General features: G+C 38.4%; 1 protein-coding gene across 4 annotated transcripts in view; it reads left to right on the top strand.

The window, feature by feature from the left end:
* Window positions 1-25,643, top strand: part of LOC119789783 (NACHT and WD repeat domain-containing protein 2) — a 73,771-nt gene extending 48,128 nt beyond the window's left edge. For all 4 annotated transcript variants that reach the window (XM_038294872.1, XM_038294871.1, XM_038294874.1 and 1 more), the window contains 4 exons: window positions 5,674-5,877; window positions 6,783-6,933; window positions 11,397-11,986; window positions 17,079-25,643. In XM_038294872.1, coding sequence (XP_038150800.1) covers window positions 5,674-5,877; window positions 6,783-6,933; window positions 11,397-11,986; window positions 17,079-20,975 — 4,842 coding nt within the window. In that variant the 3' untranslated portion in view covers window positions 20,976-25,643. The remainder of the gene's footprint in view (window positions 1-5,673; window positions 5,878-6,782; window positions 6,934-11,396; window positions 11,987-17,078) is intronic.
* The last annotated feature ends 487 nt before the right edge of the window (window positions 25,644-26,130 follow it).

Below are 26,130 nucleotides of genomic sequence, written 5' to 3' on the forward strand. Positions count from 1 at the left end.
AAACAAAGTACCGGTATGTAGGAGAAGCCAACTTAGTTTGAGCAATGGCAAATATTACTGATAATTCATGCAGTGTTACTATATCATATTTTTTACCATGGCTGCCTATGATATAAAAAAAGAACAAATAGGTTGTAGTTAGTCATAATAATAAATCAAATTTAAGCAAAAACAAACAAAAAATCTTTGAGAGCTTGCATGGGCTGTAGATAACATGCATCTGTACCTCATACCACGGTCAATACCTTTAACAGTACCAAATTCAGTGCTCATCCCTATTGCATGATATGTAAACATTTGTTGTGGCCTCCTACATCAAAATATAGTGTAAAAATTATGCAGGAGTGTTTTTGAGGAGCCCGAAAACAAATTTAAGGTATAAACTTACCCTCCTAGCCTCAGAACCTCCAGAACTTTAAATATCTGCTGCTCAAATCTGAGGGCCATTTACCACAGTGGGACCTAATGGAGCAAATGCCTTAATTGGTGTATGTAGCAATTAGGGGTGAAGAAAAAAATCGATTTGAGCTCAAATCGCATTTCTAACATTTAAAGATTCAGAATCAATTCTCATTTTCTTTAAAACCTATTTTTTTCTTGTGGGTGCGGATGTGCCTTATCAGGCACCGTAGTGTTTGGTGAAACAAATGAGCAGCGTGAGCTAAGCACAGGCATGCAAGCGTTAGCCTAGCAGGCTACAGAGTTTGTTGCCGCTAAAGTATGGAAGACGAAGAAAAATAAATTAATAAATAAATTAATAGTTTCTGAATCGAATCGTTTGGATTTAAAAGAATCTGAAAAAAATCGAATTGTGACCCCAAGAATCGATTCTAAATCGAATCGTGGGAATCCCAAAGATTCACAGCCCTAGTAGTACTAGCAATATGAAAAGGGACATCCAAACCTCTTTTTTTATTATTTTATATGAGCACTGACTTTGTCTTTGCTTTCAAATGTGCTTCTGTTTAAGAATTAGGATTAGGCTTTGTTTTTCTGGCTTCTGTCAGCTGATTCCCAAAATGGCAAAACCATCTTCGTCACCCAAATCAACCATTGGCACTTTATGCTTCCTGGACGAAAAAACTACCCAAATGCTAATAAATCTAGAGCGAACATTTGTGGGCTTTAAGAGTAGGCCATTCCACAGTCGATTCAGCATGCTATTATGGATTTCTGCTTCTTCTCTGCATCTGTTCCCACTGAGAATGCCAAGGGAACAAGGAGTCCAGCATGGAGTGGCTTTGAGGCGTCATTGCCGAGGGCAAGCCGTTGATTTCCTGCTCATTGGACCTCACAGTCATTTGGCTCATCTCTCACAAGTGCTTAGCCTCCTCCCAGAGGAGAGGCTTGAGGTGCATGGGAGTTAAGCAGATGTAGTGAAAAAGAAAATCAGCCGGTCATGTCACAGTAGTTTTTTTTTTTCCCCCTCAAAGATGTGTCAAACAACATGAAATAATAGGGATGCATTTTGTCCTGATTATTTCCAGTCATATTTGATCCGCTGTCTCTCATGTGCACAGATAAGCAGCAGGATGTATTTTATGTTTACACATACCAATTAAGGCTGCAAATGTTATTTTAATAACCTAAACTTATAGCTTTAAAACCCATAGAAACCTGATTTCACAGTTAACCTACAAATCCACATAGATCCCTCTAAAGTGTTATTTTCCTCTTTCTCCTACAAACAGGCCCATCTGTTGGATATAAAAAGAAAATCTGCTCATTTTCTTAATGTCGCTGATTACTGGGAATTACAAAATTTGGCAGCGGCTGCGTCTTTTACGTAACAGTGTGTCATTGAAAATATTTGCAGAAGCAGAACGAATCTGCTGCATTCAGCGAAATAAGCAGTATAAACAGAGCGGTAATCACAGCAAGAGAGTTGCCTGTTATTCTGCTACTATTTTAACAAATATATTTAAGTTAAAAAAATATTGTAGAGTGGGTAAAAGTATTTTAAAAGTTAATGTATGCTTTCTTTAAGTGCTAAATGTAGCTTTAATCAATGTAGTTTTTTGTTTATGTTACAATTCAGGTTCAATACGTGAGTAGATATAAAGCAAATTGCACAAAAAGAACTAATTTCACTTTACTAATCCAATTCTAAAATGAATCCATCCTCTAAATATAGCTGTTCGTAAATAGGTACATTAGGTAAACTGGTGTAGTCTTTGTAATACCTCATTCAACCAATCATCGGTTGAATCAGGCATGCTTAAAATAAGAAAAATCCAGGTAGTGTTGAGGATGGAAGAATTTTAATTCTATCAGCAGGGCTGTCAACTCTCACCCATTGGGTGTGAGACTCACACATCTCAGTGTCCTCACACGCTCACACTCCATATCCGCAGTTTTTCTCTCTAAAAAATGACGGACATTAAAACTCAACTCCATTCCACTTATTTATCTATAAAAAATAATGCTGATAATTTAGTAAACCATTCATCCTTAACTGGAATATAGAGACTCTAAAACATGTCTTTAGCTGACAGTGACCCATCTTGAGCAACAATTATTCCAAAATTGTAAATCAAATATGTAAAAATTTTATATTTAAAATAAAAAAGTCATCTTTCATTATGCCCTATACTCCCGCAGTGGAAAAGATTTGGCTTCACCTGGTTTAAATTTGTAAAAAAAATATTTTTTACGGAACCTTTGGCTATCCAATTATTAATCGATTAATTGAAAACATAATCGACAGGTTAGTCTATTCACAAAATAATCGTTCGTTGCAGCCATCTACGGCCTCCTAAAAGGTCTGAATTGCTTAGCTTTTTTGTCAATTGTAAGAAAAACTCATAAGATAATAACTTCAGATTCTTAATCTTAGACTATTACACAGAGTAGATTGCACGGGAATTGATTGTACTGGTTCCTGTATCAGCGCCAGTAATCCAGTAAGTGCCTTTTAGTTCCCCATTGTTTATTTTACTTGAACTGCATAGAATAATTAATAAACTAAATTGTGAAATTCTTAGTTTACAGTATATTTAAGATGCAATTATTTTATTAGGGCCCATACTTCTTTACTTCCATTCTCTAAAAATCCCCAGCATATAAAAAATAATGTATATATTTTTTTAAATTTTACACATACAGATAACTTATTGTTATTCAGTAACATTTATTGTTCTATCAAAAATTCCACCTTTTGCCACTTTGTTTCAGTGAAGTCCTCTGAAAACCGACAACCGATAGCTGCACCTGTCCTCATAGCCTTTCAATCTAACCCTGACAAGGATGGCCCATCCAAATTATTTCAAAATCTCACTCCAAGGTTTGGTGAAAAGTTGGCAGCCATGTATCAGGTCCTTAAAGAATAAAGTATCCCTGTACGTCCTTCTACTGTATGGCTGTGTAGCCCTGGAAGTTCTTTATTTTAATTAAACACCAATAAACAGATTTTGTTTTTGTTGGAACATAAACCATAAAGAAGTTTTGAAAACTGTCTGGGGAAGGCCGATAAACATCTTAAAGTATCAAAATATTTTTATTTTACTGAATCTAATGGGTATAGAATACAGCTATGAAATAGACAAGTAGATACATTTGTATTTGGGTACGTTAATACTGAACGCAAATTTCACAGCTTAGAGGGCAGATCTAAAGCGAGGCGAAGGTGGCGCATTTAGGGAGGCGAAGGGCGCGATTGTGGTGAAGGTAATGGAATTTGATTGCTGCCTCGCAAGAAGTTGAAGAATCTCAAATTCTGTTTACATTCACGTTACGAAATCCACTCAGGGACTACTGTAGATGTGGCTGTGAGCTAGCGTGAAGGAGCACAGCAGAGACAAGCTTTATTTAATTAGATATGGAAGATAGAGAAAATAATGTTGACACAGGATGAAGTGGAAATGCTCTTTTAAAAAAGCCGCTTTAATTTAGCCCTTGAAGGACCTTCATCGTTCCTCCAGAACAGATAAATGCATTATCTCCTTCACCCTACCGCTGTCTGCCCAGACAAGCTTTGCTGATCCTCCCTGGTACTCCTTTTTTTTTTTTTTGGGTGGGGGGTTGACTTGACCAGACCGGGCATTCGAACCGAGCCATCAGCTGGTCTGGGTCCGGAGCCAGCCTAGGACCGAGGGGCCGTACCCGGTCAAGGTATGCTTCCAGCCGTCTGCCTTCCCGGGCAGGTGGGTGGAAGTACAGGGCCGCAGCTACCGTCACTGGGTCGGGTTCGGTCGCTCCGTCCTAGGCTGGCTCCCTTCCCTCCATTCGCCGGAGTTCCAGCACCAGCCCCGGAGCTCACGGCTCAGTTCTGCTGCACCGCAGTCGACCAAATCCTGGACGATTTTGAAATTCCACCCTGACATTTTTTTAGGTATGAAAAATGGGACATGTCCGGGAAAAATAGGGCGTCTGGTCACCCTACCTTTCATCTCCCACAGTTAGGCTAGTTCCAGCGAGCCGTATCTTCTCCTAGCACTGGTTTGCTCAATGATTTACCACTGTCCTAAACCCAGGCGGCCGTAGTCTCTACCTTCAGTGTTCTCTCTTCCCAGTAGACCTATCAGATCTGCTGCTGTGCTGCTCTGTTCCTCCACAGTTAGTTTCTATAGCTAGCCCCAGCCAGCTTTAGCCTTTCCCCACTGGCACTGTTTCCTCAGTGGGCTTCTCCGCTCTGCCTTCTCTCCCCGCTTTAGTGCAATGATTTACCGGAGGGCACCACCAATATTTCGCTTTGGTTCATTAGAGGGTGGCTTTTTTCTCTTTTTTCCCCTGTATGCGCTCTGGCACTGTTTTCCCGCTGCTCCTGGTTTCTAAAGTAGAAAACACTGACAGTCACTTTCTAATTCCATGTCCACCATGATGAGGTGAAACCAAAAACCAGCAGACTCCATGATGAAGGAGCCTTTGCCCGTCTGGTGAATTCGCCTGACGTGTGAAATGGTTTCGCTGTCCAGGCGGGTTTTAAGCCGAGCAAAAACAGACAAAACTGGCAAATTTTTTGGAGATTTCACATTCTGTGAGAACGCACCTTCAGAGCTCCATCAGATAACCCCTAAAGATAGAAATCTTGTTAATATCAAGTTGACATGCTTTTCCTTATAGGGTTTATTATCACTAATAAAATTCCCTCTTATCAGAACAGAAACATTTTTTTGCCCAGACTCCCCTGTAGGAGCATCCCTCCTTCAACCAATCTTCCAACTCTTTAATTTTCTCCACTAAATACTTTCACTCCTCTCCAGATAAATTTGAAAATAGTATTAAGAAAAGCCCTTGTTGAGGAGCTCCGAATCTTTGAGGTTGGAAGGCCTCTCTGCCATCCCCCTAAGCTTCCCAACAGATTCCCTATTAGATTGAAGTCAGAAAACTGGCTGGGCCGCTCCAAAAATACTGCCAATTAAAGGACAGATGGGTAAAAGAATAACATATAGAATATACCAGATTTAGGAATCTTTTTAGCCTAATTTTAGACATTGGCAAAGATGTAAAGGCTGTGGTGTAATAACTACTTGAAATATTTACACACAGAATCTGGGTTTCTAGTAACATACCAAGGATTCAGCTGCTTCACAGTAATGTTAGAAAAATGTCACGTGTGGTGCACCTTTGGCCATAACCCTTGCTCAATAACATATTACCATGAGTTACACGGATTCCTGTACTCACGTCCCCGAATCTATTTGGTGTCTTCCTCTGCCCCCTTTCTTTCCTCAGGGTCTGGTAGGAGAAAAGTACGGCAGCATCCGAGTGCCAGGGGAGGTGGAATCAGCAGAGTTTGAGATGATCCTGGATGCGGCTGTGGAGGCGGGGCTGGACACCCACATTTTGGAGGAGTGGTACTGCAGGGATGAAAACTCGGTGCCACCCGCATACTACCTCAAACCCAAAGCCCAAATGCTCAAGAACTACCAGAACTCTGTGAGTCCAAACTCATACAATGCTTCTTTTTTTTTTACCTTTCTTTTTAATTACAACTAGATACAGTCTTTCTGACAATTTTTTAGGAAGACTTTTGAAGCCAATATGGCTTTTTTTTTCTTCCACTGACCTGATAAAAATCATACAGTGATAACAAATGTTGCAAAATACAACCTTCCACCATGCTTTGTGTATTTTTATTTCCACTCTGAAAATCATATCACTAGTTTATGCTTCTAAAGTGACAACATTGAAAAAGAAAAAAGTTCAAAGTAAGATGAATATCATGCAAGGCATCATTTATCCAGGCTTTTTCTGGGAAGAAGTTTCAAGCTGTAATCTTAGATGTATAAACAGAATCTGTAACCTGTAATAAAGAATTTCTCTGCATATCATTGCTGTTATTTGTGTCCTAACATCCATGTAGTGAAACACTCCATCTCTGCCTGATAAACACATTTTATCTGCTGCTGCAGAAAAGAGGGTTTGCATCACGTTTGCGGTTGTTTTTCTTCACTCGGCTCTTAAACCCTTTTCATGTTCTCTGCTTTAATGTTTTCCCAGCTGGCAACTGGCCCCATGAAACTCCATTTAATGCAAGTTTTATTTCTGTCAGCACAGTTCAATTTGAAAAAACAAAGCCGGTCCTTTAAGTGTGATGCTATGTTTTCAAGGGTAAAATAAAATAATTGGTTGGCGTTTAAAGCTAAAGGTGTCTTCAAAGTCCTAAAATTAGAATTAGAGCCTCAGATCCTAAAATCTCTCAGTAACATATAGAAGTTTTGCTTTCTTAGGGTACAGATCTGCTCACTGTTCACTCATAAAAGAATGACAGCTTTCCTTCAGTACATGACGCTACTTACAGCCAGCCTTTCCTCTCTCTCTGGGCCTCATCCCCTTTTTAGATGGAATCGAGCAGCGCAGCAAAGACCAAGAATGACAAGGCCTGGAGGAATGTGTCAGAGGAGATCAAGAGGATTTTCCGAACGGCTGTGCTGCTGCTCCAAGAGAAGGGAACCATGAAGAGCACGGATGCCAACAAATTCCTTTGCTCTGGTAAGGTTCAGGCCTTCTGTGTCCTTTTTGTTTTCAGATGAATATGGGCATTTGGTGATACTTGATATTTATTCAAATTGTTCTCATCAAGCTAAGGAATTAGTGGCTTGATAAGAAACAGTTTCTATTTCTTTTGATAGTATTAAACCACTCTTTACATTTTGCTGTCCCTTGATAAATAGTGATCAGAATATAAAATCTGATGAATGATAAAACATTCTATTGTTTTTGAATTTACAAACTAATAAAACCCGTTGGGAAAAGAATCCCTAAAAGTGCAGTTTGAGGTAGACGCTTATGTACTCTCATTAAGTGGCAATAATGTTATATTATTTTAGTTTTGGTAGTACTTTTGTTCTTTTATCACAGGGTTTTACTCTGGAAATTGGCAAAGAAAAGAGGGGATATCCTCTCAATATCCTCTCCAAAGTGACTCCATGTTTTCTACAGTATAATTTGTAAAGAAAATATTATATGCTTTTGCAGGGTAGGTATTATAATAATCAGGCTCAATTGTTTTTAAAAGCAAGAACTAGTTTGCACTGGTAGAAAAGGATAACCATTGGGCATTGGTTCCCTAAACTTGGGGTGGTGGCCTCACTTGATGTCATTGATCAACCATCATGTGGTCCTGAGATCCAGTACAGAAATTAAACTTAATGATAAATATTTATGTTAAAGTGCTAAAAGAACCTAAAAGTATCTCTAAAACATGGTCCAAATTCTTGTTTTCTTTATGCTGTTTGTAATATCAGTACTCCTGCCACTAAATAATTTTGTAGAAGCGTGTGTTTACCCAAACAAATATCTGGGTCATCCGTCGACTCTGGTACTATTTTGGGGATCATAAGCTACAAAGTTTGGGAACCTGAACCTGAATGCAGTGTGCTCTTTTCCACTTTGGTGCAGGGGGTTATGATCCGTTCAATGTTACTGTCACTTTAAGAGAGTTTCTTTTTTTTTTTTTTTTTTTTTTAGTTTTTAAGGGGTTAAAAGCTTACAAAAATAGTTTGTAGTTGCTTGGTGCAACGAAATAAAAGACAGACACGGAGAGGAGTCAAAAAGAAAAATAAGGCAGCAAACAGGGAATACAATAGATATATCCCAACTGTTTTGGTTAAAGGTATAGTGGAAGATGTTTTTCTGGGTGGATCATCAAAATAGGCGGTCCTCCTATCAGTCAATCATTCTGGTGATATGCTTCAGTAAGACCCCCTTGTCCTCATTTTCAATTACCGTTGTTACTTGTATGAGCGATACAAAAAGCAGCAATTAAACGACTGCGAGAGTGTGCACGAGCCCATTTCTCCTCGTGCACACTCTCGCAGTCGTTTAATAGGTGTTCCCTTTAGGGAGCGGTTACAGGGTTTTCCATGTGCATTTTTTTGGTTGTTTTTTAAGTGGACAGGGCGGGTCTTTTAAGAAAAATTCACGAAAATCTTACACTGTATCTTTACGTTCCCATTTACAAGTTTTAACTCTACCAATAAACCATCTCCTTCCAGCCGCCTCTAAAAGTAGCAGAAAACCGCAAAGAGGCGACCGCGCCAGAGGCTACTGTTGAATGGGATTTCCAGTGACAGCACACGGTGTGAGGGGGTCTGAGTGGTTCTGACAGCGAAATAATATTTGAAGGCAGGATGTAATCTTGATAAACTAACTGCACAGATTAAGTTTTCAGGTAGACTTTCTCACTTAAAAACATATTAAAACTACTTTTTACCCACGTATAACAGCAAATACAGCAAATCCACTCTCTGTCACTGAACACAGGAGAAGCAACAGCATCAGACGCAACTCGACACACTTTGCCTCAATGTGAACAAGCATTAAAAAAGCCGCAGAAGCTTTTTTGATGCTTCCAGTGCTTGTGGTCTGAACGTAGCATTATTCATTAAAATGAGCCAAGCAACGATTTCATTTGCCATTTTTACAAGCAAAGAAAGGATAGGGTAGCTCCGCCCAATGCACTTCAGACCCACTTTTCGACCGCACAGCTAGAGCAGCAAAGATGCTTCAACCGTGCATCAGAGCTAAACTTGTACAAGCATCAAAAATTAAGCAGTGTGAGTCCCTAACCTGGTCTTAAAGTTGAGTCCGTGCCCTGAGATAGAGGATGGTTCCAGCCGGTGGGCTACCAAAAAGAGTGCTGCCCAGAGAGTCCCAGATGCTGATGTCTCAGAGGTTGGGGGACAGGCAGAATATCGGAACTGAGCAGACAAAGGAAGCCAGGATAATCCAGAGGGAAAAGCCAAATCCGGTGTAGAGGACGTAGTCAGACCCAAGAGAGCAGAGATCCGAAAAGGTACCAAAGGGAAATCCAGGACTGTGTCAGGAATAAGTTTCAGGTTCGGGACACAGGCAGAAACCAGCAGGAGTCCGAGGACAGGTCAGGCAAACAGATTAGAATGGGAACAGGCAGGCTCAGGGGTCCAAAGGCAGAAGGGGTCAGGATCAGGTAATCAGAAACACTCAGGTATGCAAGAGAACTCTCACCAAGGGCTCGAATAATCTGACACTGATGATTGGTTAAACGCTAGTTAAATAAAGGCTGCAACAGGTGGATCAGAAATGTGGTTATGAGAACTGGGCAGAGCTATACAGATAAATGAAATTATTAATCAGATCAGTCATCAGCGCCAAAATCATGACAGCTAGACACTTTCCCAGACAGCTTTCCTTGTCTTGTGTCTTGTTACCTAGTTCTGAACATGGCAACAAAACATTTGGTGGACTATAAATTCCCATTGTGTGTGTGAAAGGTGTTCCTTTTGTGTAAGTTGGGTGGAGCACCTTAGATTTACTGTTAATTACTGTGTTAGATACTTTGGCTTTAGGGTGACATTTGCAGTTTACTAAATGTAATCACTATCTGAATGTCATGGTCTTGTCAAACCTCCACCCAACTTAACACCGAACATCATAGGGTCAAAGTTCAGTAACCAGTACATAGATTAAGAGTCTCTTCTCTTCTAAGACTGAATTCAGGATGTCTTGTTAGAAGAAGGTACTAATTGTTCCTTTTACAAAGGCCCATAACCATTGTTTTTTTAAGGGTCTTTAACATCTGGGGCTTTAGCTCATTCCCAAAAAGTTAGATTTTTTTAAAGGACAATGTTTTTATTTATTTTAAGATAATGTAAAAAAAAATGTTGTACCAGTCTGACTGCACTGTAACTTAAACCAATAAAATGTACTTTTAATATTTTGTTCATAGTCAAAAATAAAAGGGCAAATATCATTTTGGATTGCAAAAAATAAATAGAATACAAATGTTTGTGATATTTAAAACACAAAAACTTAAACCTAATTTCTGCCTACATCTGAAGAAAATAGTTGCTTTTTTTTCTCAGAGAAACAGATTTTTTTTTCTTAGGGCCAAACAAGCGTGCTTCTGTCCTCATCTACTTAAATTACTTTTTTAGATTTGATTTTTATTTGCTTTAGTAAAAAAAACAAAAAACAAAAAAACTAAGTATTTAATCATTTTCTCCACTCAGCATGTGAATCATTGGGGGAGTAAAGAAAAACTTACTGTAGTGGAAAATGTGTTCTTTTGTCCTGTTATTAGTTTTACTGTTAAGCATGAATTTCCCATTTAACTGATTTTTTCAAGCTGTTACCTATCTCTAAGCATAGTCTCACAATGATGGTGCTATTGTGTGCAATTAATCTTTTTTTCTGTCTCTCTCTGTCTGTTCAATATATTGAACACAGGAAAAAATCTGAATGTTTTTAAATAGGAATTTGTGATCTAAAGACATTTCTAATGTAACTTTTAAAGAGACATGTGCAGACAGGAAAATATCTACTTTCAGGAGATTTGGGGCATTCAGGGCTAAAGCTCTGGAGACCAAGGTCACAAATGGAAAAACACAAATAGACATAAATAAGAAGTTGTGCTACAAGTTTTTTGAAAGATAATCCCATGTATACATTATTGCATTATTTTCCATTCCTACTTAATTTATATAGCAGTATAAAAACAAACAGGACCAAAGTGCTAAACAAAAGCAGAAATAAAAACACCATTAAATGCCGTAAGATTAATAAAAAACAACATGAAAAAACTGAGTAAGGACAATATAGAAAATAGAAAAGAAAACATGACATCAATCAACACCAACATCGTTTTGAACATTAAAAGCCACAGAGAAAAGATGAGACTTTAAAAGAGATTTAAAAATAGTCATAGACAAGGCGTTTGGGATCAGCTACAGAGAAGCCCATCTGAGTTTACGCCTCATTCTAGGCACTGACACAAGTAACTGATCAGACCTAAGAAAACTTAGTGGAACATACTTACCTTATAAAACTCAAAAAGACTGTCAGTACGTAAAAAAAAAAAGGATTAGCCATGTCGGATCCCTAGTATCCTATTTGTTTTAACCATTGTCAAGACATAAAAACCATTTTTAAAAAAATTTGTTTTCCAGTAAACACTCCTATTTCTGTTTTTTCAGCTTTGGAGGATGAATTAGACTTTGCCCTCGGGAAACAAACACCCGCCTTTCTCAGGAAATGCGTCTGCTACATACGCAAGATCTCCAACTTTGACCGTTTCGCCAAGCTCCCCGACATGGCCCGCTACATGGACACCCTGGTGAGTGCCGACCGCGTGATGCGGAACCAGGAGGCCTACGAGCGCCTGCTGAAAGTCCGTGACGAGTTCATCCCCACCATTGTGGCCGCCTCCAATCTCCGCGTCTACTCCTCGGTTACTCACTGCGACATGAAGCTGGGCTACTCCCAGGAGGTGGAGAGCCACTACGTGGAAGGTCTCTGCAAGCAGTTCTACGAGGACATGGTGGACATCATCCAGGCCACCGTACAGCAGAACTTTGACACAGAGACCGACCCCCTGTACGATGAGATTCTGCAGCACCTGTCCCTCTGTAAGACCTCCGCAGCCCTCTATAAGTACAAGTCGGAGACGTTGGATTATGTGCAGGAGTACCTGATGCCGTCTAAAGGTAGCAGGATGAGCCCCCTGGTGGTATACGGAGGACCCTGCACCGGAAAGACACTGCTGCTCTCTGAGGTGGCCAAGCAGGTGAGGCGTAAACAAAGGGATGTCCTCCCTGTCACTTTTTCCTCCTCAGTTATCTCAGTTTGTTCACGCTTGCTCCTGTCTGTCTGTCTGATGTCAGCATGTGTCCATCCTTGTGCAACAGAGCATGAGGGGGTGTGCAACTGTTCATCTTTTGCAAATGCTTGCTCCTTTTACCATCTGTGCACTCCATCCCCGTGCATGCATTTGTCGCTCATTTCCAGGAAAGTGAAGCGATTATGCAGAAGTTGATTCGCATTTGTATGACTCTGCTTTTTCTTTCCCATTCACATGCCCAAACTGGCAGGAATGCTTTTATTGTCACCCGATTACTTTCTCATCTGCTCATTATTTAGTTCTGTGTGCGACATCTGCCTGCCCTGCCCAATTAGCATCACGCTACAAATAACCTCACATCTATTCCTCCAGTGTATCTAGCATGTACACATTAGCTTTAAGCACCAGGGATTTTTGTTTTTAGAGCGATATATCATATATTAAACCCATAACCACATTATTTGAGAGTAATACATAAAAGAATAGCACAATTTTAAGCTTTCGAGGAACATCTAATATGTAAACACACCTTTCTAAAGTATTTTTAGCCACTGGACAAACATCTCTAATAGATCAGCAGAAAGTCTTGCATTACATTAAAGTGTAAGAAAAACAAAAAAGAAGCAAGGTTTTCATTTTAATTTACAAACTTACATCTGAAATGATTGACATGGATTTATTTAATATCTGTAATACTAACCAGGTCAACTGGCCCAGCAATGCCTGTTTAGAAAGCCTAAAATTAGGTAGCAGGTTCATAAATACTTAGTTATAATTCTTAATAGTAACAGAATCCGAATCGGTAGTACTTGTATTTCTACCACTGATATTAATGAATACATTTATTAGACTTTTGTGGAGAAAATAAATACTTTAGGGTCTACTTTTACTGCAACATCCCTCTTTACTTTTTTATACTTTCGTTCTAAAATATTAACATCAAACCAGAGTAACTTCATGAATGAAGAACACGTTTTTTGTAAACAATAATGCACCACAGACAAACAAAGTTTATGTTTAGATTAGTATTTTTGTTTCTACGCAGGCTTAGATGTTTTCTTTCTCTAAGCCTACGATGGCAATTGGAGGTCAGACTAGTCACTGACAGTACTTTACTCTGCTTTACATTATAACTATAGCTATATAACTATTTAATTTATAACTGTAAATACTGGTTTTATAAGCTCTGTTTAAAAAAATAAAATTTAAAACAAATTTTTATTGTCTCTTTAAAGTGCCTGAAGATGACATATGTCATGAATTGGCGATATATAAATCAACTGAATTGAATTAAAATTGAAATCTCTTTAAGATACTTGCATTTACTCAGACTTATCTTTTTTTTATATATTGACTTATGTTTTACCAATTCATCAAATACTATGATCAGTTACTCAATAGTTTAGTAGCCCTTTTTAATCTCTATACTTTTTTACTGCTACTTGAGTAAAGTTATGTTGAAATCTACTCTAACCTTAGTACAGCTCTTAGTACTCTGTTAGCCTTTAATATATATACTGTACATACTCAATAATACTGAAACATTTATCAATTGTCCACTTTCCCTCATTTTAATCTCAGTATAAATATTTTGGCTGTCATACATTTGCTATGAAGAACATTAGTGAACTAACAGAATCATGGATTAGGAACACAGCAGAGGGGTCAGATAGAAAGTTGTGGAGACATCTAGCCTGGTTGAGATTATAAAACAATATCCCAGGCTTTGACCATATAATACAGAACTGTCCAAACTCTTCTACAATAATAGAAATTACTCCACAACGGCATGGCAAGGAAAGCAATGATCAAAGAAGCAGTCTGCATGGACGAAATATAAAAGATATCTTGCTTGCAGTTTTAGAGGAAGCTACTGTGGTCAGATGGGATTAAAGCTTATAGTATATGTCCTATATGTAACATTCTAACTTAATGGAAAAGGAAACTCTCCAAACATCAACCCTTGTGAAACACAGCAATGATGCTTTTCTTTGGGATTTAGTTGTACTGAATTTTTATGGTTAATCCACATGCATGTTACATTTTGTTTAAGGTTTTTATCTGTAAAAACTTAACAAAAATGATAATTTTACTTCTAATTATACTCTTTCTTTTGGTCTTTTACATAAATATATGCAAAAGACACATCAGGTTTGTAGGTATGGCGTGACAGAATAATTAAAAGTAGCATGAATGCCTTTGCATAGTAATGTACATGTCCAATTCAATCAAACCATTCATCTTGAATGTGAAGCTTTATTGCTTCAGTTTAAGTGGAAAGAAATATTTTTCATGCCCTGATTTTTGATAACAGCTCGATGTTGACAGGGCAATATTAACTGATTAATGTCCACAACGTACCTAATAAAGAAAGTGCTCTACAGTAAGCTCTCTGGGCTTCCACTCAGATCCCATTTGATTTACACTTGCTTTGTTTGTGTACGCCTGCAGAGTGTGGTGTAACATAACTAAAGTCTTCTAAGCAGGCTGAGCTGTGTAGTTACTGCTGTTTATCAGTGGTTGTTGCAATAACGTTTACTGGTACCTATCTGAACTTCAACTAAAGCAACAGTACATTTATTTTTGCCCTCAACATCACTATTCTACAGACAGATATACTAATTGTAATAGGTTTTTGCTGTCTCAGAATGAGTGCTGTCGTAAAAAGAGTGACATGTTTTTTTTTTCTACCTTGGAAAAAGTTTATTTATCATAGACAGTAAACTGAAAGCTCACAGCATCAAATGAAGGCAAACAAGAACTAGCTTCCGTTGAACACAACCAACCAAAAACTGTGTGCCTGTGTGCGCTGTTTTATTTAATACATTACTTTTAAAATGTGTCTGTATTTCTAAAAATTCCAAAATTGACTTCCTGTAGTGTTTGGTCTATCTGATTTGTGTTAATTTGCTGGATGAGAAATTGAATAGAACTCAGATATTGGATAAAACCTAAACAAGCTCTTCTGCTAAGATGATAATAAATCAGTTTAATTTCCATTATATTAATTAGTGAGCATTTAATAATTGGCTGTTTTGTTTTTATCACAGAAAGACATTGAAAAGTTTCTTAAGAAAGTTCAAGGAATAATATCAAAGATCAATCGTTGCCCTTTGTGATAACAGTCTGATCATAGCTATTTGAAATTTTCTCTAAACTTGTAAAAAGGTGCCTATTTAAACATTTACACAGTCCATTGCTATAGGTTTGGAGGTAGCAAGTGCTGTATTTTGCGATATTTCTCATGTAACCCAGTCAGACAGAAGATTCCAGCTAATTGTGAATTGGAATTCTTGACGTATTATTAGCATTGGCATATCATAAGTTTAACTCGTAGCTTCGACCACGTAATAACACAAACCCTTTGCTTTTCTCTTTGAGACAGTCTCAAGTAGGGATGCAGTGAGAAAATCCACTATAAGTATTATTGTTTTGGCTGATATTTGATATTTACTGATAAGATAGACCTTATAATTACCTACTCTTTCAACATATTGGAAAAAGGACTACACATCTAACATTGCTTCTATACTAAAGCACAATGCTGTGTTGCATCATTATCAAAAATTTTACTCATACTTGTACTGGTTCTTGTCGTCTTTCACCTTAAATGGCGGAAGACGACAAGATGGTGCTCCCAGGCCAGCCGAGAGAGATAGACAAACACTCCAAAGTGTCTTGGGGCATCCTGTGGGTCTCCTCCCTATGACATGTTGCTGAAACACCCGTAGGGGAGGAATCTAGGGGAAGCTGAAAAAGGTGTCCGAGCCACCTCAGCTGATTCCTCTCTATGTGGAGAAGTAGCTTTACTCCAAGCTTCTCCCGGATGGCCAAGCTCCTCACTCTATCTCTGAGGGAGTGCCTTTGTGTAGGCATAATTCAAATTCCATGACCATAGGTGAGGAAGCAGTGTCCTTATTATAGTGGCACCCTTACTGATCCATTGTCCCCTTGCTCATGAACAGGACCCTAGAATGGTCAAGAACTTGGAGGACTTGCGAAACACCGTGTACATACTTTGGGTCTTAACAGGAAGCAGCTAGCAGAATCATTTCATCTGTAAAAAGGAGGGACAAAATCAGCTGACCCCCCTAAACCAGATCCACTCCAGCCCTGGGTGTCTAAAAATTATGTCCATAAAGGTTATGAACAAGACTAGCAACAGAGGGCAGCCTTGCCGTACTCCAGCATTGACCAGGATCAGGTCTGACTCAATACCGGCTATGCTAACCAGAACCCGCTCCACTTGAACTGTAATTGTTAAAGCTACACTTTCCTATATCTAAAGTTAGAGCAGTAAATAATAAGTAAAATAAAATAACTAAAACCTCCTTAAACATAAGGGACACTAAGAACAGGGGCATTGTCTGGTTCCCATTTATTTATATAAACTATTCATTTTGAGGTGGCTGCATATTTTTTTTTCATTGTTTTTCAAAATCTTTGTGCATGTAACTGCACTTGATTCAGAAAGAAAAATAATTTTGAAAGAAAGATTTTACAGGGCCTTCCATTCCTTAAAAGTCTGACATAATAAGGAAGGAACTGTTCTGCAACATATATTTATAGAGCAATTTATTCCAAGACTGAATATGTGTTTTTCTTTGGTTTTTCTCTCTCCATCAAACAGGCTCATAGCTTTAAGAGGAAAGCAGAGTTTGCCCCAAATATGTCAGAGAGCATTAAAATACTTTTGTAAAACCTAAACTGGGTTATTTAATGAATTCATGAATTAAATTATGAAATCATCTTAGTCTTAATATGTGTTTTAATGAAACATAAACTGCAATACCACAAAGTGTAGAACATTAGACAATAAGGTCAAAGCAAAAAATTAAGCTGAATTTTTTTTTTCTGTGTTAAAGAGCTTCTTCGGAAAAAACTATATTATTCCAGCACTTTGTTTTAAATCTTTTTTATTCTTAGACGTTTGAAAGTGACCTTCAAATTTCCAAAAATCTTCCATCCTTACCACATGTTGTTTTAATCGTGTTTCATTTATGAAACCATTTTGACTGTATCCTTCCTTTTTTTTCAGGCCTACACTTGGCTTCAGAAGGAGATGGGTCCAGAAACGGATCCAGTGGTTATTGTTCGCTTTATTGGCTCCACACAGCCCTCCATGGACCTACGGAATCTCCTTCAAAGCATTTGTGAGCAGATTGCAATAAACTACCGTTGCCTGATTCACTTCTTGCCTAACAAGATTCAGGAGATGAGGGAACTTCTAATTAATCTCCTTGGGGAGTCATCATTCCACAGGCCACTGGTCATTGTCCTGGATGCCTTGGAGCAGCTTTCAGATGCTGATGAGGCTCGAAAGCTGTGGTGGCTCCCCGTGCATCTGCCTCGCACTGTCCGCATTGTTGTATCAACGCTGCCCAACAAGCATGGTATCTTACAGAAGCTGCGTCATCTCATTCATGATGAGAGATATTATGTGGAGTTAATCCAGCGAGACCGAAAGGTCTGCAGCCAAATGTTAAAACAGCAGCTGCTTGGTGTGAAGAGGAAGGTAACATCAGGCCAACAAATATATGTCAATGAGGCACTTGCAAAGTGCACGTTGCCAATGTTTGTCAACCTCATCTACAGAGAAGTGGTTCACTGGAGGTCACACAAAGATGTTGATGATAAATCTCTGTGCTCAACAGTTCATGAAAGCATTGAGCAACTCTTCTACTCTGTGGAGAACAAGTTGGGACAGCGATTTGTCTTCAGAGCATTAGGATACATCACCATGGCAAAAGCTGGGCTAACAGAAGTTGAATTGGAAGACATTCTGTCTCTTGACAACATAGTTCTTGGAGATGTTATTGTACCAAGTCACCTCAAAAATCCACTAAGGATCTCTTATGACCTTGTTGCTAAGCTCAAAGAGGAGCTTGAGGGCTATCTAGTTGAGCGGCAGGTAAGAAATGTCACATTGATGGTCTGGGCCAACAGGCACTTGCATCTCATCGCCCAGAAGCTCTATCTCAGCAATGAGGAGGATGTACATCAAATGCATAGCCTCCTGGCTGAGTACTTTCTCGGAGCATGGTCAGGAGGCAGGAAGAAGATCTTTACATATGATAATAATCATTTCACTTCTCTGAATATTTCCCATCACAAAAATCCTCATCATCAACAGTCTCATGAAAAGACATCCTCTGAAAAATATTCCTACGACAGGCAGACTCCTGAACAGCCTTGGGTGTTCCAGTGCAACCTGTTGGAACCAGACATCTTCTTTGTCAATCACAGAAAGATGACAGAGCTTGTGTACCATTTGACCAGGAGTGGACGTACAGATGACCTCATGTTTGGTGTCATCATGAACTTCAGCTGGCTCTACACAATGATCAAGATTGGTCAGTTTGAGAAAGCTATAACAGACATTGACCTTGCTTACACCTGCAGCCAGGAAAAGGAGTTAAAATTTCTCGCCACTACCCTCCGTGGCATTAAGGTAAAAGTACTCAAGAACCCTGCATCGCTGTCTGCAGAACTTCAGCAAAGGCTTCTGCCAGTTGTCACATCCCTGCCTAAGCTCAGACACCTTCTCCTGGAGTGTGACAAGGATGGTCCCAAGTATTGTTCTATTGTGCCTCTCCACTCTTCAATGGATGTCACCTATAGTCCAGAGAGACTTCCCCTTTGCTCCAGCTACATACAGATTGTAGAGATTTTACCTACTCTAGCCCCAAACATAGTTCTTGTAGCACTGGAAGATGGATCTATAAGCACCTGGGATGTAGAGAGCAGGCAGCTTCTAAGACAGATTGACACTGCTAGATCCGTTGTGCTTGGAATCAGACTGACCAGTGATGAGAAATACCTGGTGGTTGCCACAACCAAAAACACTCTGCTAATCTATGATAATCACAAGTCCTGCCTTTTATCTGAAGTTGAAATTAAAGGATCAAAGAACAGTGGCATAACTGGAGGTGTTGCTTTCATCAATGGTTTTACTCTTTCTACCCATCATGCACTGGCGTGGCTTGAGGCTAGTAAAGACATCAGTGTCATTGACCTTGTGTATGGCTGGCCTCTCTACCAGTTCCATTGCTGGTATGAGGTAACCTGTGTCCAGTGCTCACCAGATGGCATGTACGCCTTCTGTGGCCAGTATCTGAATACTACATCCATCTTTCATCTAGGAAATGGGGAAAAGTTGTCCACCGTGACATCAGAGTTTTCTGGAGGATTTGTCAAGTCAATTCTTGTACTGGACACACTAAATCAAATGGTCATGATTGACAACGAGGGGAGTCTGTCAGTGTGGAACACAAAAGAGATAACCAATCCAAAACTGATGGAGGATTATGATTGCAGAGGGGATGAAAGTGAAGTTGTGGGTATTGAATTATCTGAAGATCAGCGTTCCATTCTCATTTGCAAAGCCAGGAGTATTGAGGTTCTGGACACAAAAATCTGGAAAATGCTGGAGAAATTCAAAGCCAAGCGTAGTGAGCGCTTTGTTGCTGCTGTTCTCTCCAAAAACGGACAGAGCATTGTTGCTTCAATGGAAAATACTTCCTCAATTTTTGTCTGGAGAAGAGACAGTGGGCAGTGCATGGCCAGTCTGATTGAAATCTCAGGGGCTATTGTTAAACTCATCAAATCAGCCCACCACAACCTACTTCTCTCTGTTGCAAGCAGTGGTGTACTGTCTGTTTGGGACATTGATATTATCACTGCCATGTCTAACATTGATAAAACAGGCAAGAAGATCCAGACGTTGCAGCTGACTGGCAGAGAAGACTATGTGTTCACCATGGATGGCTCAGAGGCTGTACACAAGTGGAACTTCAGCACTGGCTTTATCGAGACGGTCTTCAAACATGAAGGTATGGTGGAGAACTGTGTCCTAACCTCCTCAGGGGATCTCATGGTGACTTCAGACGACAAATCCAGTCAATACATTTGGCAAACAAGCACGGGAGAAAACATCTTTCGCATAAATGGACAAAGAATCTCACAGCTGCTGATCACCCACAATGACCAGTTTGTGGTTTCTCTCTGTGAACAGAATGCCTCAAGAGTCTGGAGACTAGCTACAGGGCACAAAGTTTGCAACATTTTAGTCAGCCTCCAAAATGCACTTATCACTACAGCAAACACTTTCTTGGTGGGAACGTCCAAAAATAAATTGCTTGCTGTGAGTCTGTGGTCAGGCAGTGTATCAAAGAAATTTGTCTGTGATGATGGCATTACTATTGTCAACTTTAAGCTCATTCCTGACTGTCCAGATTGTGTGGTCTTCATAACATCCACAGAAACAGTTTTCATCTGGAGTGTGGCAGATGAGTCAGTCTGCAGAAGAGTCCAGTTGCCAGCCAACTTTCTCAAAAACCTTGAAGACTTTCAAATCTCGCCCAATGGAAAGTTAGGTATAGTCTCCAAGGGCGATGAGAACATTAATGTCCTGGATCTGCACAGTGGAAAGCTGAGGCTTGTTCATGCAGCTGGTATAATCTGGCGTCAAAAATTATCAAGAGATGGCCGTTACCTTGTGTATGTTTGTTTCCGCAACTGTGATGAGGATGATGAGGCTGGCGTTGTGTCTAATTTGATCGTGATGCGTCTTGCTGATGGCAAGAGTATCGGCACATGTTCACTTTATAAGACCCCCACCCACCTATCTCTATCTCAGCGTGCACTTAACATCATCATCGGCTTTGAAGATGGCAGCATTGGCACATACACAGTGGTGGACCGTGTAGATGCCGCCCTTAAGATAAAGATAGCCACCTCCAACAGTCGACAGATTGTAAACAATGCTGCACAGAAGGTGCGCCCCAAATGTGGGAACCATTCCTTCAAGACTGTTGCCGACTGCACTTGGAGGGAGTCGACAGAAGTATTCTCGAGAGACAGCCCCATCAACGTGTCAGACTCTGGAGAGGGGGAGTCGACCACACCTACAAAAAAGACTGAACTTTTGCAATGACATCTTAAAGGGCAAATGCCATTAGGACAGGAGGCAAGTCCAAAAGATCAGAATCTCTGGTGTTGCAGTTGATTCTTGTTTACAGCCACGTGATTCAGCTGCAGATGTCAGCCCAGTGGGTAGTTAATGGGTTGACTATTTTAACGCTGCACTCAAACGATGTATTACTTCCAACACTTTGTGTTACTTTTAAACAGAAAGACTGTTAGAAAAACTTCTGTTTAAAAAAGGTACATTCTGTATTAGTTTACCGTTATGTGTCCTTTTGCATTTGAAGAACAAAAGTCAAAATGTCTTGTTCAAACAAATTCCAAGCCACTTCTGTAATCTTTGTTCCTCACTGTTTGTTAGGCCCTTTTATTGTCTTGATTACTTCATACACATTAAGCCATAATGTTGATCTCAAATGATATTTATGTTCTTATTGATATCAGGTGGTACTGTACAAAAGGGATGAACAATTGTACAGAACATCTCATTTTGGCTGCTGCAATTTGTGCAACTCCTTAAAATATTATGTTGTGCTTAATGCAATCAAAGTGAGTGCCTGGAATAAAAAAAGTGTTCATCACGTGCAGATTACAAAATTTGTAGAAGTGCAGGGACTTTGTACTCATAGTACATACACCATTGTATATTATTTGTAATTGATGCAGATTCTACTAAATTTAAGTCAACATCTTGAGAGAATTACAACATTTCTCCAAGGATTGATTGCTTAATGATTTTTGGAACTGTTTACATAGATTAAGCGTAGTTTTACCTGTTGTTCCATCAGTTTGCGTGCAGGCTGTTTTTAAGGGGAACACCACTATTGAGCATACAGTGTAGCATACCACCATGCACATTAACGCCTTAACCTGTGTACTTGCTTTAGGTTCTGTGAAGTCTGTTCCCAAATAGAGGGGCGAAATCAGTTGTTTTGTTTGTTTGTTTTTTACTTGACCAAGTGAGCATATTTAGAGGTTTAGGTGGATGCACTTTAGGAGTGGTTTGTAAGAAATCTTTAGATTTATTCAAAAGAAATATAAAAGATAAAAGAATATTTAGATTTGTCTTTGAAAATAATGATTGGCTCTGCTTACTGATGTATATAGATTACAGTTTACTGAGAAATATCTGGTTTGAATAAGTAATTAAAATGGAGACATTCAAACAAGTTTTTTGGAGATTAAATCCATGTTCTATAATATTATAAATATCAGGAATAAGTTGTGGTTGTAGCAAATCAAATGTGTATGTGAACATCTGAGCACAGATTAGTACATTTTTAATGGATTGCATAGACTTTAAATTCTTCATTCAAAGACAAAAAAAATCTTCACAGCTTTATAAAAAGTGGCACAGGCTTCATCGTTCTTGTATAAAATACGAAATGGTTTTTAATGATAGGATATGTATTTTTGTTTTAACTAAAATCAGATTTATTTTTTTGTTCCTTTTTCTAGGCATGGGCCGGTTTCTTGTTTAAGAGGGTCGTACAGGTACAAATGTAAAAGTGCTTTATTTTTTCAGAAAGTGAAATGGTTATTTTAATTTTTTTACAGATCAATTTTACATAGAACATGTCAAGCTTCTATTTCTTGCAGTTTTAATGACAGGTAAAAAAAAAGAAATAATAATCAGTTTTGGTGAAAATAGGATTTTGCATTAAAACAATCATAAAAAGGATGTTTTAAGCACAAATGTCAAACTTTTGAAACCTGTATCCAGTCCCATGCACCCAGTTCTTGGTTGAGTCTCCTCTTGCATGAATTAATGCACCCTGGCATAGAGGTAATTAGCCTGTCGACACTGCCTATGTGTAATTTAGTGGTTGAGTAATTAATTCTTTTTATTTATTTATGTTTTGCTGGCACTTCTTTTGGTTTATGCGAAAGACCTCAACCAAAGTACAATATGTTGTTTTTTTTTACTGTAGTTAAAGGTATACACTGTAGACTACAGTCTTATTAAAATTTTCTAATTTAAAGACAAATTTTCATTGATTTTTTTTTTTCCATTTTACTCTATAACAGAATTCAATATTGCTAATCGAGAACAGGAGCATTAAGATAATTGAACCAGCTTTTGGAACCTTTGGCGTTTGGGGAAGGTGCCAAGTCATGCTGAAAAATAAAATCTGATCCTTACAGTGTGTCAGCAGAGGGAAGCATGAGCTGCTCTAGAATTTCCTGGTAGATGGCAGCATTGGCTGTTGGCTTCAGAAAACATACTGAAGCAACACTAGCAGATGCCATAGCACCCATAACCATCCCTGACTGGGCAAACTTCACATAGGACTTTAAGCAACGTGGATTCTGTGCCTTTGCAACCCCTCCTCCAGACTCTGGGTGCTTTATTACCAAATTAATTGCAGTACTTACTTAGATCTGAAAGCAGGATTTATTGTTCTGCACTTTGGCTCTTAAACCACCTGCTCAGAATCAGTCCACTCTGAATCTCCTCTGAATCTTTTAAAGGATTTCTCTTAAAAACTCTCTTAAGTCTTAGATTCTCTCTGCTGCTAGTGTACCTTTTTCTACCACTCACTCAATTATCTGTAAAAAAAAAAAAAAAAAAAAAAAAAAAAACAGAAAAAAAACAAGTCAACCCCTGTTCCCACATATAAGATGACTGACAGATGGATTTAGAGCCACAATGACACCGGCAATGACTCGACCCAAACCTCGAGCAAAACCAGTAATTATACTTTTTTGACAGAGCGGCTGTATAAGATGGAGGTCCATCGTCTTCATCCTTCATGTGTCAGCCATCTGATTAGGGTGTCACACCAAGAGTTTCCAATAATTTACTTTTTCATAGTATTCTAACTTTTTGAGACACTGAATTTATTAGTATTTATTACTATGTACAATCACCAAAATTACAAGAAAAAAAGATTTGGAATATTTAGATTTATGTGTGATGACTATATACATAGTTTCACTCTTCAAAAATATTGCACTTCTACACAATATTCAAATGTGCCTGTACAACCGTTTTTTCCTTTTCAACATAATGACAATTTTAACTGGGTTTTTTTTTCTTTTCAAATCAGTATGTATAAAACATGAAGGAAAAATGTGCACAAATCAGATAAGAAAGAAGCAGAAAGTTACCTAACAATTATGATTTGTAATAATAACTCCATTCTTTTTTATTTTTTAAGTACATAAAGTAAAAACATATTTGGAGCTATCTCTTAAGATTGGGGGAAGTAAGGAGAAACACTGTCTGAAAGCAGTAGGTTGCTTTGGTTTAGACCAACATTGATGCCCATGGTTATGAATCAAGGTGTGTTTTTCCAACAACTGTCATATGAATAGTCTATAGTACATTAGCAAATCATGCAGGGATTACTGAAATCCTCCCCCCAAATAGTAAGTCTTTGTTTTACCTACATTACAATCATGTATTTGTCTGAACTGTATTCTCACACATTCTCTTACCTCTGTTAAAGTCTTGAAACTGAAGCCAATTGTCTACAGTTGGGTAAAGTTGCAGGAGAATGGTTTGGACATATCGACTGTTTCCAGAAGATGATCTATACTAACATCAGATAGAAAAGTGAAGAACGTTCGTTAAAAGGAATGCCTTATTATGCGTGATAAGCTTCGTAATCACAAACATCATCTGCTGTACATCAAAGGCTAACTCCGGCCCATGCCTAACCGCGTCCAACATTGTACTAAAGAGCCAGTAAATCACAAAGTGCACGCTTTGTTATGATGAGAAACGTGAACAAATGTGTCTTATTCACGCTGCTGTTTATATGCTCAACGGTATGTCGAAAAATAGCACATGTAAGGAGCATGTAGTGCAAACATTATGGACTTAATACAGGCGGGAAAAAGATCTGCAGACAATCTAAACAGTATTGTTAAAGCTTACGTATCCGTAAATCAACCTTTTATTTTCAGCAGTTTTTAACTTTAAACAAATATTCGCTATTTCAAGAAAAAGCCACACAGTTTCACTTTGACGTCTTTGTAAGGGCTATACCATTCTAATATAGAGGTTCACCAGTTGTGAATGGTAAGAAAACGGCCCTTGTAAATTTTCCGATCAAGGTAGCAGCACCAAGCTTTAAAATTTCCTGCTAACTCAAGAGTTATAAGAATAAAAACAGAACGAGTTTTAGTTATGTACTTGCCAAAGTTCTTAATATTGATTATTTAATTTCATGACTGTCTCACTTGTTTTTTTAAAGGCTTGTACTGTAATTATAGTGTTACCAAACTGTTGAAGTGTTCGACTATGATTTTGTTTTGATAAAATGTGCTATCTTTGCTGAAAAGTTAAAACAGTCCTCCTATAAAAAAATATATATAACGGAATGCCAGTTTAAGAGTATATTTGAATGTGTCCATATGGAAGCCAGTAAACAGTATTATTATGTATTATGTTATGTAACTTGAATGACTTTTAAAAACTTACATGTTTGCAACTTATAGTTGGCATACTGGTAATGAATGTTTCTATGGTATTCTTTATATTGTCAGGACTGATGTACTGGTTTAGAGATTTATATTTTCATAAATGTTGTACTTACATTTTGTTACAGAGTTGTTTAACTGGAATTAAAACAAAAAAGAAACTTATGTCTGAAGCAATATGAACCTAGTGTGTATGCATTGTTTGTATGAAACATTTTACTGTAATAAAACGGTTCACTTTTTGCCTCCATGTTGTTGCATCCCCTGTTTTTCTTTCCTTTCAAACAAGAATATGTAAAGCTATTGTTAGCTTTTAATTAACCAGTGTCCCCGCAGCCTTTAAAAGTGTTTTTGATCAGTTGTTCATGCTTGCTTTTTTGGGGACTTTTTTGCTTGTGCACTCATTTTTAATTACTTTTACTATTATTGGACGTTTCTTTAGATTTTCATTGAGTGGCTTCTCTTGAATATTCGCAATTATTTTAAGACAAGTTGGAAAATGTTGGATTTAGTCCCCCCAAAAATTAAAATAGCTATAAAGTTAAAGGAATTAAGACTTAAGCTGAAAGGAGTCAAATTTCCTTACAGAAAGAATGATTAATAAAAGATGTTGAATAATAAAGAAAATGCTGCATGCTTAAATTTCGCCATACCTAATTCATACCCACAACCAACTATATCACCCTTGTTTTCGTAAGCTGCAGCGTAATGTTCCTTCTGTTGTTATTACGATTGTA

This window comes from Cyprinodon tularosa, unplaced genomic scaffold (assembly GCF_016077235.1).
Source record: "Cyprinodon tularosa strain WSP-4 unplaced genomic scaffold, ASM1607723v1 ctg347, whole genome shotgun sequence".
NCBI classification, from domain to species: domain Eukaryota; kingdom Metazoa; phylum Chordata; class Actinopteri; order Cyprinodontiformes; family Cyprinodontidae; genus Cyprinodon; species Cyprinodon tularosa.